We start from the raw sequence: 16,824 nt of genomic DNA on the forward strand, positions 1-16,824 counted from the left end.
CTGATCTCCCCTTACTTGTCCTTTTACTTTCCATGGCTTTGATTTCTGTTAGTCCCTTTTCTTCATGCCAAGTTAACCATCAGCCTGTTGCCCTCTACTACCCCCATCCTCAGGTGGCTCCCTGACCCTTGTCATTGTATAGATCTGTCTCATCATAATCACCATCCTGATTTTTCACCCTTAGTCACTTCCAGACCACCTGTCCTATATTTTCTTATTTTTAAACAGTTTTGGGGGGGTTAAAATGAATATACATCAAATTGAATATATTGAAAATGCCATTCTGAAAAGTTTTGGCATAGGTGTATACACATGACATCACTACTTCCGTTGAGATAACGAACACAGGCACCAGCCCCAAAAGTTTCCCACGCCATGGCAATCCCTGTCTCCACTTCTCTCCTCACTGCCCAGTCCCTAGGCAACTGTTGGTCTGCTGTTTGTCATTACAGACTAGCTTGCAGTTTCTAGAGTCTTACATAAATGGAATCATGTAGTATGTGCTCGTTTGTTTGTTTTGCATCTTTCGTTTGGTGTAATTATTTTGAGATTAATTTGTTGCATGTATTAATAGTTCATTCCTTTGTAAATTTGTGAACAGTATATTCCATTGTGTGGTTTCGCTGTAATTTTTTAATCATCTGTTAATTGATAGATATTTGGGGTGTTTTTAGTATTTGTCTGTTACACATAAAGATACTGTAAATATTTGTGAATAAGTCTTTGTGTGGACATATGGTTTCCCATCTCTTGGGGATTGCATGGTTGATTCCTATAAAGGTGATGTTGAACCACTCAGTGGTTTTCTAGAGTCATCATACCATGTTATATTCCCAATGGCAATATCCTGGTTCTAGTTAACATTTGTTTTCAGTTGTTTTTTTGAAAATTTCATTGGCAGTAGTATCTCATTAACTAATGACCTTGAGCATCTTTTCATATGTTTGTCATCTGTGAGTCTTTGGTGGCATGTATGTTCAAATCTACTGCACATTTAAACATTGGGTTATTTTTTTCATACTGAATTTTGGGAATTTTTTTCACATATTCTTTGTACAAGTTCTTTATTATATATTTTCCTTGGAAATATTTTTTCCCTGTCTTATTTTTACAGTCTCTTAATAGTGTCATTTGAAGACTAAACTTTTTCATTTTCAAGAAATCGAATTTATCATTTTTTTCTTTTGTGGAATGTGTTTAACCTGAAGTTATAAAGATGTCCTGTATTTTCTTCTAGCAGTTATATAATCATATTTTACATCTTGGTCCTTGATTGGTTTTTAGCAAAATTTTGGTTAATTTTAAATTCCTTCAGCAGACTACTGCTCCATTGTGCAGTGTGGATCTTAAGTGGCAGGAAGTCTTGGGTTCTTGCTCCACTGGCCTCTTCTTGCTGTCTTTATGCACTAGTGTGCAGAGGGAGGCTCACCACCTTCCTGACACCTGCCTCATGGAGTATTGCGTGGCTTGTTGTTTCGTCAGAGGCATATTATATAGAGGGAGTTATAAGAGATAAAACTAAAATAAAAAATTTTGTAATGTTAAAGTTAGATTAACAGTACCTTTATGAACTTCCTACCTTAAAAATACATTAAAAGATTTTTGCTTGGTCAAAGAAACATTGTCAATAATGGCCATTCTTACAACTGAAAATGAGAAGCAAAGAGGCAGATTTTGAATATTATTGAAGAGTTGTTTCCACTAAAGCCAGGAAAGTAAAATTATAACACATTCTTCATTATAAATAAAATATTTAAGCAAATGGTACGAGTTTTAGTGTACCTGATTTTTAATTTTTAAATATAATTTCAACTATTTCAGTGTTCTGGGAAACATTAACCATTAAAAATACATAAAAACATGTATACAGAAGTACACGTTTTTTTCTCTTACCTCAGGCCTTCTGTGTGGCTCAACATAACACTAATACTTAAAATTTTAGTATTGTTCATCATGGACTTTTTGCATTAATTATAAATTGAATTAAAACATATTTTCTGTTACTGAGTTTTTTGTTTTGGTGTCGCTTAAATTTATGCAAAGCCTTCATTTTCATTTCAGTCCTGGTGTTCTTGCTGGCTCTGAAAGTAGCCAGACTTAAATCCAAAGGATATTTATGTTGGAAATACAGTACAAGTTAGCCAATAGGAATTAGAAATTCATAGACTAAGTCCATGTAAATGCTTTTTTTTTTTCTCAGGAACTTGCACTTTCAAGGCAGGTGGCGGTACCACTGAGCTAAATCCCAGCTTCATGTAAATGCATTGTATTTACTCATTCATTTATCCTTTTACTTTCAGCAATCAAAGAGCTCCTGATCTTTGAGGCGCCTTAAAGAGACACAGCCTAGTGTAGGTGGGACAGTAGCCTCACAGCACTTAGGCTGGTCCCCTCAAACTGCTGGGTTTTGCTCTGGGTGTCCACACACCTGTTGGATGCAAAGCTGATGTCCCCAGGGATGGGCCTTGCATCAGTCACCATGAGACACTGGCTCCGTTTCATAATGGAGTATCTCTTTCAAATACAGTAGTGGAATAAATGTGAGTGATGATCTGGTTTTTTAATACTACAAAAAATTTTCATCAGGGTATTTTTTTTCTCAAGATATATGACTTGGTTGAGAGAAAATTTCCTTGCCTAAGCCTCGGGAATATGTTTTTGTTCTAAAAGGTACCTGGCTAGGGCTGTGGCTCAGGGGTAGAGCACTCACCTGGCCTGTGGGAGGCCCTGGTTCTATACCCAGTTACTTCCTTGTTGCTGTTAGATCCTGCTTTAGTGGTCCAGGTGATGATGAAGTGGGTGCCATGCCATCTTCATGGTGAGAGCATGAATGCATGTACAGAATACTTGGCCCTATGTTTCCACCCTTTGAGAGAGACTTAAGTCACTGCAAGGAGCTGAGCATCGGAGTTTTGCAGTGGTCCTTGTAATTCTGAGTTAATTTTAATTGTGCCTGCTCCACAGGACCAGTGTGCTGTGATAGAGGATTTACGAAAGGCCCAAGCCCTGAAAATGTGCTTATCGTTGCCATGAGAGAAACACGCCATGCCTGAGTATTTGTGAAATGTTCTTGTAAAATGTTTTGTGAAGAGCAGTTTTATGTTGTTTTTACCTTTAAACATTTAAAAAAATCATTCATGTTATGTATGAGAAGAGATATTTGTACATAATATACCACGCAATTGGGTTACTCCAATATCATTCATTTTGACTCTTAAAAGGAATTTGAAGAGCAACATAATTGAAGAAATGCTTTTGTCTTAAAAACATCTTTCCTTGTATGACAGTACTTTGCTTGCTTCTGAAGGGCAACTTTTATTTTTAATACTTTTTGTTAGAGTACAGTTGTCTTTCTAGAGCTGATCTTTTAAAAATAGATCTCAGATATTCATATACCCTAATTCATTGTTTTAAATTTTCAGGCTCAACTTTAAAGAAGCTTCTACACACTGGAAATTCTATAAAGGTATTTATTTTAGATAAAAATGTAATGTAATTTTTCATCACTTCTAAATTTATTAATGCCACAAAGTAACAGACCATTTGGGGAAAAAAGAGATCTTCTATTTTACTCTTTAAATTATTTATAACTTGGGTTTCTCATTAGAGAAATCATGCAATATTTAACTTTCTGTGTCTCATTTATTTCATTTAGCATTATGGTCTCAGGATCTATCCATCTCCTTACCAAAAAAAAAAAAAGAGGGATGGCTGAAATGGAGTAGACTCTGGAGATGGGCGGGACATCCGGGGAAGTGATCAGGGTACGCTCTGTATGTACCAATTCCCCAAGATGCATGGAATTGTGATGTATTGCAGGCATATACAGTGGACTCTTGACTTATGAACTCAATTCATTCACAAGGGCTGGTTGTAACTCAAGTTGGTCATTGAAGTCTCAGGCTTCTCTACACAGCCTTCAAAGTCTCCCTCCTGTACACAAGCAGCTCTCAGTGTCCTTAGACACTGGCCCAGGATTTCTCAGTTAACCCCACACAGGAAAGGATGTTGTAATGTTCCTTCCAGTACTCTTTAAGGGTTCGATCTGTATCTGAGACCATCTGGGAGCACAAGCAGCTGGCATTCAGGTTGTAACTCAAGACTTTGTTCGTATATTAAAAGTAAAATTCTGGTCATAACCCAAGTTGTTCATATGTTGAGGGTCTACTGTACTTAAAAAAAGACATCTTTCAAGCCACTGGACTTAGTTTTAACTTTTGAGAAATTTTGTGACACTGTTAGACAGTCTTTTGGTCTTACATGGTGAGTTATTGTGAGGCTTGCTTCAGTAGTAGGAGAAAGTGGCTTGGGCTGTGGAGCTTGGTGCTCCACAGTTCTCACTGTGAGTTCTCACTGTGCTCCTGTGGCAGGCAGCTGAGGACCCAGGCCAGGTGGTGGCCAGTCCAGTTTGTCATATGAAAGGGAGGGTGACACTCCATGTGTCAGCACTCCATGACACTCCAAGTGTCAGCACTGATGAGAGCCTAGTTCTTCCCACACAGCAATCTGGTGGTCACAATTACAGTTATCTTTGAATTTAGTTTGCCAATTTTGAGGATCATTGTGGGAGAAAAGAGCAACAGAGCCTCAGTCTTAAGCATTTATTCACTTGCAGCAGATTGATAATGGAATTAGGTTAAAATTAGCTTGTCTGAAAAAAAGAATACTTTGTATAATGTATGTAACCGGAGCTGGGATAAGATGATCCCAAAACACGACCTGCAGATTGAAGCCCGCCTGGGATGAGTATCTCATGGGAGACCATTCATTATAGCTAATTTAGTTGTGTGTGTGCCTTTAATAAGCTAATGCATTTTTGGTTTTATACCACTTTAAACCATGCCAGCCACTTAAAATTTGGTTAGGGCTGGGGATATAGCTCAGTGGTGCCACGCCTGCCTGGCAAGTGCAAGGTCCTGAGTTTGATCCCCAGTACCACACACACAAAAAATAATAATTTGTTATGTTAACTGCCTGTTACATATTGAGTAAAAGAAACACTATTCCTTACCTCTGTAGCGACTGTAGATTCCATGTTTTACCCTCTCTTTTTAAAGGAATAATCTTATAGTTAAGCTATTAGAACCAAGCATGGTAGCACATGTCTGTAATCTCAGCATTTAGGAGGCTGAAGCAGGAAGATTGCCTCAAGCCTGAGGCCACCCTGGGCTATATAATGAGTTCAAGGCCAGGATGAGCTACATAGAGAGACCCTGTCTCAAAACAACAACAACAACAACACCATTAGGTTGTTTTTTATTGTTAGCCTTATTTCTATGTAGTTATCTTAAATCCAGTTAACATAAACAGTTGAAAACTTGTGATAGAATTCAGTAGATACTTTCCTCTTGTGAAGTATTGTTTGATTATATACAGAGAAAGAATGGCATCATTTTTGTCTGCTAGCTGAGTTATGTTAGGTACTCAGCATTACCACTCATTTTCCTGCTAGTGGGGTGGGTGCACATGAGGGTTTGTGCTGAGCAGTGATGGGGTCCAGGGCCATATCTGGGAGCACACTGTGTACCCACTCAGTTAATGGAGTAGCACTGTGGCCAACTGGGGCATCAAAGTCTTTCCATACATGTGTGCACACATATGTGTGCATACGTGTGTGTGTGTGTGTGTGTGTGCGTGCGCACACGCTTATGTGTACCTCCTGTTTTCTGCTGCCTCGTTTTCCTGCAGAGCCTGAGTCTGGCTCGCAGCCCTAACTGTGGAGGAACCATTGCCACTTTGAGTTAACTGAGGCAATCAGCAGCCGGTACAACCATCTGGATTTGGAGTTCACTACATCTTACACATTTTCCATTCTCATTTACTTACATAGCTTCTCTTATGAACATCATCTTTTCAACCACTTAGAAATACAGGAATGGAGAGATGAGTGCTTTGGATTCTAGCCATAGGTTGGAGTTGGAAGTAAGGACAGAAGAAAAAAAAGGACACATCTGCCTGTGTTGATGTTTCCTCCTAGATGATGCTAACCTTGCAGAGCAGGTGCAAGTAGACAGGATATTGAGCCAGGTCTACAGCAGCACGTTGGAGACATGACCAAGATTCTATAAGAAGCACAGTGTAAATTTTCAGGGAGATTATATTTGTTGTTTTCATGGTTAGTTGAGCACTGAGGGTTACAGAATGAAATACTATTAATAGTAAATACACAGTGTACAACAGGAGCCAGACAGTGCTTTGTGTGCCTTATGTATCACTCAATCCTTGTAATGGTCCTTTGTGGTAGAAACTACTGTTCCTATTTTTATAGGAAGAGAGACTAAAGCCTGGAGAAGTTAAGTGGTTCCCTGTGAGTCATAGCTAGGAAGTGGCAGAGGCTGAATTTGAACCCAGGCCCTCTTGACTCCAAAATGCAGGCTGTTAATCTTTGTGCTGTCCTGCAGCACCTGGCTGTTTGTCACTGAGGGACAAACCTGGTGTGGTACTCCAATGTCTTTGACCTCTAGCCTCGCTCTTTTCTTTTTTGAGACAGGATCTCATGCTGTCCAGGCTGGCCTTGAACTCACTATGTAGACCAGACTGGCCTTGAACTCGTGATCCTCCTGCCTAAGCCTCTCAAGTGTTGAAATTATAGGCATGCACCACCACACCCAGCAAGCTTTGGTTTCTCAAGACTGAGGTATATTATAGTGCCTTTCTACAAATACATTTTCACTTTGTTTTTAGATAAGATGTGAAGGAATCAGACTGTTTCTTTTGTGGCTTCAAGCACTTCAGACAAACTGTGCAGAAGAGCAGGTGCTGATTTTCGCTTGCCTCGTGCCTGGTTTCCCAGCCATCTTGTCCTCCAGGGGGCCCTGCACACTGGAGACCCTCATCAATCCCAGTCCTAGTGTAGCTGATGGTAAGCAGCGTGCGAAGGTCTCATGTGGGAACCACTCTTGAACTTACATCTTTCATTTTCTTGAATAGAAATCCTGATAATGTCTGAAGAGGAATTATTCCCAGTAGATGCTTACAAACCTTAGGCTCAGCAGACTTGGAGATTATTTTATATATGAAATGGAGGAATTTATTGAAGTGGTGGAAGTGGGAACGGCAGGGAGGGCCAGATGTTGGAGTGGCAGGAAGTAGACACATGGTATGTCTAAGTGCTTTTGTGTCTTCCACTGAGATTTCAACCTGTTATCAGTGCTGTTGCTGCTGTTTTCAGCACTGTGGTTCCTTCCAGAAGTGGGCATTCATCTTCATTTGCCAGCTGTGCATTCCATGCGGCATTTGTAGCAGATCAGCAGAGGCCTCATCAGGACATTCATGTCCCTGAGTCTTCATGGACTCTCCTGTAGGGCCATGGTTTGTTGCTGCACATCACATTATTGCCCACAGCTGGGATTTGGTCTTGACTGCCAGAAGCAGAATTTGAAAGGGAAGGAGCAGCCAGTGGGATGGGGGCTCCCTGGCCTGCTACTCTAGGCCCTTCATGCACGCCAGCTTGAAGTTAATGTGAGACATCCACTGGGTGACACCTGTGTCTTCATAGAGACCATTTTTTTAAAACCCTAAATAAACACTGCTTAAATTGAACTTCAGTGAAAGAGCTCTCCTTATTTTCCAACCTGCAGCAAAGATATATCCAGAAGAAATCACTCCACTCCTGCCAGCCATATCAGGGGAGAAGACTGCAGAGGACCAAACTTGCTTTTTCCTTCAGATACTGTTGAAGTATACGGTAATTCAGGTCAGAGAAAAACTGTTAGCTATTGCAGTGAAGGGCTGGTTCCCAGGAGGAAGGAGAAAATATCACCTCTTTTCTTCTGTGTCTCTGTATTTTTTCTTTGAGGTGATTGCAGATGATGTTCACAGACTGAGAGTGGGTTAGATCACATCAGCAAGATCAAGCACATGTACTGTTTTACATGAGTGTGCCTGAACTACTTCTCCTTCTTTATCCTTTCCTGGCCCCTTGTGTCCACACCAGTGGGACAGGGCAAGATGAGGCAGCCCCCTCTCCCCAGGGCTGAGCAGTGGGCTGGGAGCTGGGAGTTAGGAGCCCCTGAGCACAGCCACTTCACTCAGGACAGTGCTTTTCTGGGCTCCCCAGTGGCACACAGAACTGAAACCATTGATTGATAACGTTACCAGGTGCTTTATGTCACTTGATCTGAACTTGTAAATTTTAGCAAGGTTAGGGTAAACTACCGATTCCTGTTTCTCAGGGGACACTTATCTTACCCTTGGATCCCTCCTGGGTGGGTCCTGTCCCTGTCCTTTGCTTCCTAGCTAGGGTGTTAAAGCCATCTCCTCTTTGCCACGCCTGCTTCCTTGACCAACATTCCTTGACACCCACTGTGCCCTGCCTTCTGCCCTGTCACAGCTACAACACTGGGCTCCAGGCCATGGTGGGTCTGGGGGTCCATCTGGAGGGAGGGCATGCTTCAGGTTTTGCTCTACTCATTCTTTGAGGTGATTTGACCTAACTACCCCTTTGTGGGATTTTCCCATTTCTCTTTCCTCCCCTTTCCCCTCCATTCCATTTTTCTACTTTTCTTTGGGGATCTGTGCTTTTCTCTGCTGTTTCCCAAGATTTGGTACTTGGCTGCTTTCTGACTATGCAGTTTTTTGTTTTTTGGTTTTTTTTGGTACTGGGGATCAAACTCGGGTCCTTGAGCTTGCACAGCAGGTGGTGAAACCATTGAGCTAAATCCCTGCAAGACTATGCAGCTTTGTTTTGTTTTGTTTTGTTTGGTACTGGGGATCGAACTCGGGTCCTTGCGCTTACGCAGCAGGCGGCAAAACCACTGAGCTAAATCCCCGGCAAGACTATGCAGTTTTGTTGGGAAATCTACCCTTCCCCATTTCCTTTAGCCAGCACCAGGAACACAAGGATTTCAGAATCCTGAGAGCCCAATGAGGGAATTCTGCCTCTTTCTGTAGGCTGTACTCCTGTTCTCCATTCTCTGCAGTGCCACCTGCTCAGAAGTGATTGGGCATTCCATTTGTCCCCAAAACTCAGCACAGAGCTTGGATGTGTTGGGTTCTCATTCTGGATGTGGCACTCATGAGTTGTATGACTTCACATAAGTCACATGACTCCCCCAGTGGCATTGATGGCATTGGTGTATGGCATTGATGTAGAGTAAGGGTTTGTACACACACTGAACCTCCTGTATTAGTCAGCTTTCCCATTGCTGGACACAATACCTGATACCCACAACTTAAACACAGCTCGTGGTTCAGGGGATTCAGACTATGGATAGCAACATCATGGCGGAAGGGTGTAGTATCATGGAAGAAAGCTGCTCACCCTTTGGCAGCCAGAAAGGAGAGAGGGGAGGAGCTGGGGAGGGAGGTGTGCCCTTCAAAGGTACATCCCACTGATATACTTCTTCTGGCCAGGCTCCACCTCCTAATAGCACATTTAGCTATGCACTTGTCAATGGATCAGTGCAGTGATGAGTACAGTGCTCCCATGATCCAGAAACCTTCCAAAAGCCCCATCCCTGAATGTAGGAGACTTTTGGGGGACATTCTAGGTCTAAGCCATTATACACACCCTCCCAACCCCCAGAACCCACCCCCCCCATTGTGTACAGTGAGTTCTGTGCATGTCTGTACCTCCCTCTTGCCTTCCCTCCTGTCTGTTGTGGTGAGTCATCAAAGCGTAGCCTCTGACAGGTCATGGATGCTGTGAGCCTCTGCCCTGGGGTGGCCAAAGCACTCATCTCTTGACCTCAGGTGCTGTGGTTTCCTGTGTGGGCTTATCATGAAGCAGGCAGGAAGCTCTGCTTTGGTCTAACAAGTGTTCAGAGCCACTGATAGGTCCTCCCTAAGCCCCTGTGCCATTGTTCCCTCAGTAATATGGGAGTGACTGTGCCTCTGTCACAGGTTGTCCTTGGGTTCTAGGGGTACCACCAGCTGTTGAACTGCTTTGGGGTGCTCCCACTGTGTGGGCTTTTGAAGGACAGAATGTTATTTCAGCACTGTGAAAACTTTAAACTTAACGTGCAGCTGGACTGACAGGCTGGGTTTACCAGAGCCTGTGAGTTGCTCTTAATGAGGAAAGTGTGGTCTCATGAATGATGATTCTGTAACTTTTTCCTTTTAATGTTGATTGTGTATTTAGATAACATTGGATGAAATCATGGAGAGTACTTGTTTCTTTCACTCCTTTATTTATAAACGGCCATTTTGAATTGAGAGAAAAAAGTACCTGATTTTTTCTGATTAAATTTTTTTAAGACACAAGGAATGTTTAATCATTACAAAGAACGCATGGAAAAAATATGGGCATTATGTAGTAGAGCAAGTTTGAAAATATATGATACCACATTTCTTTTCAAAAATCCGTTCTTGTCATCTTCTGAGCTTTGTTAAACTATGATTTTATTACATGATTGTCAGTATTAGTTGTCATTTCTTAAAGCTTAGGATAGAAATTTTAATCATAACAGCATTTCATTTTCATATATGTTAATTTGAAGTATAAATATACATATGTTCTTTTCCACATATTATCCAAAGGCTGCAAGCTTGGAGTGGAAGAATAAGGAAAATCAAGATACTGGTTTTAAATTTCTTTTTACATTGTTTCGAAAGTATTATCTTCCTCATTTATTTCCATCATTTACTAAGTTAACAAACATCTACAAACCTGTACTTGGTAAGTACTGTCTGAGCTGTGTGTAGGCGACATCCACAGGAAAGCTGCACAGTCTCTTTCATAGTGACCCCTTTGATTATTTTAAAGTAAAATAGTCACTTTGTTCTTGTATTGGTGGTGGCTGTATTGTAAGAGATTTAATATTTCCTAATAAGTGATTTTAATTATGTATGTCCACCAATATAAACCTCATGTCTCAGCGGTAAAGGGTAACCATGGCTCCCGTACTCAGAAATCATTTAAAATGTATCATATTTTTTGTATAATTATATTTACATATACAAAAGGAATTTCTAACTTAGCTCCTCAAGTTTTCCTTCTATAAGAAATGAGGACTCGATGGATGTGGTGACGCATGCCTATAATCCCAACACTCAGGAGGCTGATGCAGGACTGCCACAAGTTCAAGGGCAGCCTGGCTACATAGTGAGTCCAAGCTAGCCTGAACTGCCTGGGAAGACCCTGTCTCAAAACTCAAACCAAACCAAAAAGAAATGAGGATTTGCACAGCAGAAGTATCCCTTAGAGTGGCAAAAGTGGTCTGAGAGCCCAGTCTTCTCCCTGTTACCTAAAGCAGATAAAATTAGTTCAAATGAAACATTAAGAACAGTTTTGAAGGTGAAAAGTCAAGGGACAAAGGCGCACACACATGCACACACATTCACACACACACAGAGGCTCAGGAGAGTAGCTGATGCCTGGTGCATAAGTACTGACTTTTAAGGGTGCTAGAATGTATATATTTTTAAGCTGATTATGTGGGTATTTTTTCAAAAATTGTTTCTGATCTTGTAGATAGTATATTCATTTTAAAAACATGGTACATCGTTATATTACTAGGTTAAAAGTCATTTATTGAGAACTTTTCTACCTCATGCAGATACTCCAGGTATATAAAACTTAATTGAGATAGAGAGTTGGATGTATGGCAAGTAGCGTTTCAGACCCAATACCATACAGTTTTCATATTGATGGTGGAATTTAATGAATAAGAAATAGACCTCCTTGCTAATCCTTTGGTAAGGTGGCACCTGATATCTCAAAGATGAAACCTGGCTTCTGAATTCTAGAGAAAAAGATTATGTTGATTGCGTTTCCTTGGATTCATCTAAAGGGAAAAGGATATAAAAGTAACATTCAGGGGGTTTAATCATTGCAGTGTTAGATATTATAATATTGAAAATGATTTTTTAAGCTTCATGTATACTTTTACATTTGTTCCAGTTGTAAAATAAAGGTTAAGTTAGGTATAGTATATGTGAAGATATCTTCACTATTATAGTTTCATGTAATTTTCCAAATTGTTGAAAAGAGCTGCTGGCCTAGTTTTCCCACAGCTACATGTAAACAGTAGCAGCCTCCTCTTGTTGGTTAGATTACAAGGCCAGTCAGAAACAAGCTGCCAGAAATGCTGTTTTTAATCATTTCTGGGTCTTCATTCTTAGTTTGCTATTCAGACAATCAGTATATGTTTATTTCAGTGGAAACTGAAACATTTGCTGGGGCTACATGTCACTGTGTTTACATTCACTAACCTAATCACTCATTTATTCCTGTTTTTTTCCAGACATCCCCCATTGGAGACCAAAGCCCCTGTACATTACTACAACTCGAGACAGTGAGAGCATTTACAGCACAAAAATTCCATACATGGCAGCTCGTGTTGTTTTTATTAAGTGGATTGTAACTTTCTTTTTGGAAAAGTATCTAACTGCAACACAAAGCACTAAAAATGGAGTTGATGTGTTGCCTAAAATTATTCAGGTATGCGATTTTTCCCTTTTGTAAATACTGGAACCCTTATACAACAGCACATTAATACTACCCAAGGCAGTCGCTTCTCAGTTGGCAGGCAGTGCTGCTGATCCTAGGGAGTGGTGTCACTGTCCTGCACTGTCTGTGACACTGACTTCAGAGAAGGTGTGAGGCAACTGACATTACCATGACCCAGTGGTCTTGGCGAGGGCCACTATGAGAGGTGGCTGCATGCACAGCCTCCTCTTGCCCTCCTTCTTGCTCCTCTATACCTGTACCAGTGACCTCTGAGCTGGAGCACTATGGGCTGGCTTCTTGCCTTTGCCTGTCACCAGCACCTGGAGGCCCTCAGGATACTGCAGGTGGCCCCAGAGGACTTGTGCTGCCCAGTGCCCTCTGGCTTCTACGGGAGGGAATGGGTCAGCAGCTCAGGACTTGGGAACATTTGTGACAGAGTCCCTAGAAGGGAAGAAAGCCCTTCAGAGAGAGCTCTTCTTGTGCAGGGCCCAAAGAAGTCAACTAGAAAATGAAAAAGAAAGTTTGAGACAGCAGGGAGTTGATCCTATTGATTTGTTTGGTAGCTCTTTAGTGAAATTAGGAAATAGCACTTTGACCATTTCTGAGTTGGCCCTTCCTCATGGCCGATAGGTTTTGGCTTCCTGAGATTATATTTCATGAGCTGAACATTTAGGAAAGTGAATTTCACAAACTGAAAACTTTCCAGTTGTTTGTGGACTCATGGTCTCTGTTGTTTTTAAGGTCTACAAAGGCAAAGACAGACTGCCCCAACCATGTAGGCAGATCAGCACCAAGGAATTGAGTGGCATGAGTGGCATCAGCCTTGCCAGGTCCTCTTGTGAACTTTTCTTTGTAGGTGATATCATTTAGCTTGAACTCGAGTGAAGAATTCGAGTGAGCTGTGGGCCTCTAGGAGACCAGAGGACATTGTGAGGGCAGGGAGGGCTGGCGGGAAGGAGTGGGTGACAACCTATAGCATTCTGTTTCCTGAGCCCTGGTAGTGCTGGCCTGGTCCAAATAGATATGTTTATTTCACCAATTAAGTCTTCTTCACATGCCAAAAAGTAAATGTCATCTTTGCCTTGACTATCAGACTCAACTCACTCAAAGTAACAGTTGAGAATTCCAGCCTGATTCTAGGGGACAGAAAATGGACCCTTCTCTGGAGCTAATTCTCTTTCATGCTTGCTGTTTGTGTTAATCTTTTTTTAAGAAGGCAAAAAGTAAATGGACTTGTGTGATAGTTAATCATGTTTGAGAGATGCTTAGATTAGTAAAACACACTTTTGGGTGTCTTTAAGTGGGTCATGGGACATGACTTTAGGGACTTTGTCTGGTCCTTGGTCCTTCCTCTCTGGCCTCTTCCCGTGCTCTGCATCCTGGATGCCATGAAGTGAACAGCTTTCGTCCACGAGCCACCTGACAATGGACTGAAAACCTCTGAAACCATGAGCCAAAGTAAACCTCTCCTCCTTTAAGTTGCAGGTATCAGGTATTGTGTTGCAGCGATGGGAAGCTGATTGACATAAATTGCATATTCAGTTTGTTTTTAACCTCATCCCTTACTGAAATTATGAATGTTTCTCAAACTATATAGATACTTTTAGAAAGTAACTTTTTATATATAAAGGGAAGTGCGGACTAGACAAGGCCAAGAAACACATCATTTTATTAAGAAAAACTTTTATTTTATGACATGATGGGAAATCCCCCTATGTTACCATTGTTTTATTTAGTGAGCTTAATTTTTTTTTTTTAATTTTGAGACAGGGTCTCATATGTAGGTCAGGCTGGCTTAAACTCACTATGTAGCCCAAGATGGCCTTGAACTTTCAGCAGTCTTTCTGCCCCAGCCTCCTTAGTGCTGGGATTATAGACATGCAGCACTATACCCAACTAGTAAGCTAAGTTTTAAGTGACTTAACTTGGTATCTTTAAACATAATTCTTTATGTATGTTATTTTAGTATATCACTGTACTACAAATCACCTTAAAACTAGTGGCTTAGTGTAGCAACCTTTTGTCCTGTTATTAATTTTCACTTTTTGAGTCAGGCATATGGGTAGGATTTGGCTTTCCTTCTGTGTGGGGCAAGTGGCATTGTCTGGGGTCACAGCGTGGCAATCTTTGGCTGGCTGGCTTTGGTCTGAAGGATCTAAGATGGCTTCATTCGCACATCTCCTCCTGCTCTCCAGTGGGAAGGAGGCTGGACCCAGCCAGGGCTCTTTTCCAGGCCATTTTTCTTGGGATGAGTGGACCTTTGGCTGCTGTGGGCCCCAAGATGGGAAGTGCTGACCATCAGCCTCTTGGGCATGTGCTTGACACTGGCACAGTCCACACAGAGCGGGGGGTGTGTGGGGGGGAACCACAGAGCACAGGTGACAGTAGTGCAAATGCATCTGCTGGTGAAGCCAGTGTGCAAGCAGTGTGTTTTCCACACCTTGTTCCAGAGAGAGGACTGAGAATTGGTGCTGTCTTTAATTTGTTACACATGTGCATGCTGTCTTCTTTCAAGCCCGTGGAGAAAATGGGAACTACCAGCCCAGAAGTCACAGGTTATTGAGCCACAAATGACATACAAGTGTAATCCAACCTCCATGTTCTCTAGATTAAAAATTAAATTTAAAAAATACATGAAATCAAAGTGACTTGCCTGACAGGGTTAGAAGCAAGACTTTTGGTACCTGTCTGGGGCTTCCTTTTTGTACCGTACTCATCACAACCTAGGGTCATTCTGGCTGAATCTCTAGATAAAGAAGGATAAAATGAGTGCACTTTTATTTTCTGTGTAATACAGTGAATCTGTCAAAGAGATGAAATGGATTCTACAGGATGCCATGTCTCAGAGTGTGACAGTGCCTTTGATAAGCCACGCAGGCTTAGTTGCTAAGGCAAGAGTAGAAAAATTATTACAAATATAACCTTCTATTAATTTTCCCTAGAATTACAATGGGATATCTGTTTTGTTTTCATAACATCTTGGTGGTTACTAAAATTACTGTTTTATACTGCTCATATCTTATCATGTCTTATAAAAAATATTCCCAGTTGATAAAATACAGTGATATTTGGGTTATATATTTCTGACATTAAAAAGTAAAATGAAGCTTAGAAGAAGCAGAGTTATACATACATTAGTTTGAAGGAACCTTAATTGTGTAGAGAAATGAGAGCAGAAATCAGTATTAAGCTTTGTGAGTCATTGCATGAATTTCTTTATTTCTTTTACTCCCAAAGCCTTCTAAATATTTAGTTCTGTAAATATTTTAGTTAAGTTTGGCCTAAGACAGGATAAAGCCCAGATCCAGATTCTTCTCATGAAGTACCAGTAAAGACCTTGGCACTCCATATCAAGGTGCCGTGTAGGTTTTGTGTCTCTCATGTCTCCTACATGTGTCCCCCACATTTTTACATCCCTGTGACCACAGAGTAAATGTACAAGTGTAGAATTAATGTGATGGTAATACATGTGTATTTGCACATTAACTCATACTGAGATACCACAAATGCAAATTAAACTTTTGGGGTAATGAAATTTCACAGTCCCTTTCCCTGAAATGACTTTGTAGTTTTCCTGTTAAAATAACTGAGCTGGGGCAGGAGTTGATGGTCAGGTAGAAGCCTGGTGAGGGCAGGCTCTAGGTTGAGCTTGTGGAGACTGGTGCTGAGCAAAATGCTTTAAAACAAGGCAGGACCTGGGGCTTGGGTGTAGCTCTGTGGTCAAGCACATGCTTAGCATGTGTGAGGCCCTGGGTTCAATCCCCAGCATAAAAGAGAAACCAGGGCCGGAAATTTAGCTCAGTGGTTCCACCACCTGCCTCCCAAGCGCAAGGTCCCTGAGTTTGATCCCTGGTACCAAAAAAACAAAAAACAAAACAAAAGAGAAACCAACAAAAACAAAAAACCCTACAAAACCCAAAGATTAGGGAAGACCTAGGCTTGTGAGGGCTCTTGAGCAGGAATGTGGGCACTGAAAAGTGTGCTGACCTCTTGCAGACTGTTGGTGGTGGTGCAGAGCCAGAGAGGGTACCGGAGCTGGATGGCAGTGGGCCTCTGGAGCAAGAGAAGGGCTATTCTAACAGCAGCGCCCTGTCTGAGCGGAGACTCAGCAGCTCTAGCCTCTGCAGCATCGAAGAAGAACACCGGACAGTGTATGGAATGGTGCGGCAAATCCTCCTGTCCACACGCGGTTACGTCAATTTTGTGAATGAAGTATTTCGCCAGGTTAGTGTGTGTGTGTGTGTGTGTGTGTGTGTGTGTCTGCACGCATGCGACTACACACCTTACAAGTGCATGAAATTAGAGGGTTTTGTTCATGTTTGTATTAGTGAGTTTTTCATTACTCTAACAAATTAACTGAGATCAGTTAATATGAAGTGAAGCAAAGTTGATTTGGGGTCTGTTATGGCTTGTGTCTAGATGTTCCTTCAAAG

At 41.5% G+C, this 16,824-nt stretch overlaps 1 protein-coding gene across 16 annotated transcripts in view; it reads left to right on the top strand.

The window, feature by feature from the left end:
• Ralgapa2 (Ral GTPase activating protein catalytic subunit alpha 2) overlaps window positions 1-16,824 on the top strand; it is a 364,983-nt gene that overhangs the window by 73,707 nt on the left and 274,452 nt on the right. For all 16 annotated transcript variants that reach the window (XR_015442045.1, XR_015442048.1, XR_015442046.1 and 13 more), the window contains exons 5-10: window positions 3,423-3,466; window positions 6,685-6,862; window positions 7,581-7,696; window positions 10,480-10,618; window positions 12,186-12,382; window positions 16,388-16,615. Coding sequence is in view for 8 of the 16 variants with exons in the window: in XM_087189021.1 (XP_087045147.1) it covers window positions 3,423-3,466; window positions 6,685-6,862; window positions 7,581-7,696; window positions 10,480-10,618; window positions 12,186-12,382; window positions 16,388-16,615 (902 nt within the window). In the remaining 8 variants the exon portion in view is untranslated. The remainder of the gene's footprint in view (window positions 1-3,422; window positions 3,467-6,684; window positions 6,863-7,580; window positions 7,697-10,479; window positions 10,619-12,185; window positions 12,383-16,387; window positions 16,616-16,824) is intronic.

The sequence above is a fragment of the Heterocephalus glaber genome, unplaced genomic scaffold (genome assembly GCF_053883595.1).
Source record: "Heterocephalus glaber isolate CG9 unplaced genomic scaffold, H.glaber_assembly_v1.0 deba00001532, whole genome shotgun sequence".
NCBI lineage: Eukaryota > Metazoa > Chordata > Mammalia > Rodentia > Bathyergidae > Heterocephalus > Heterocephalus glaber.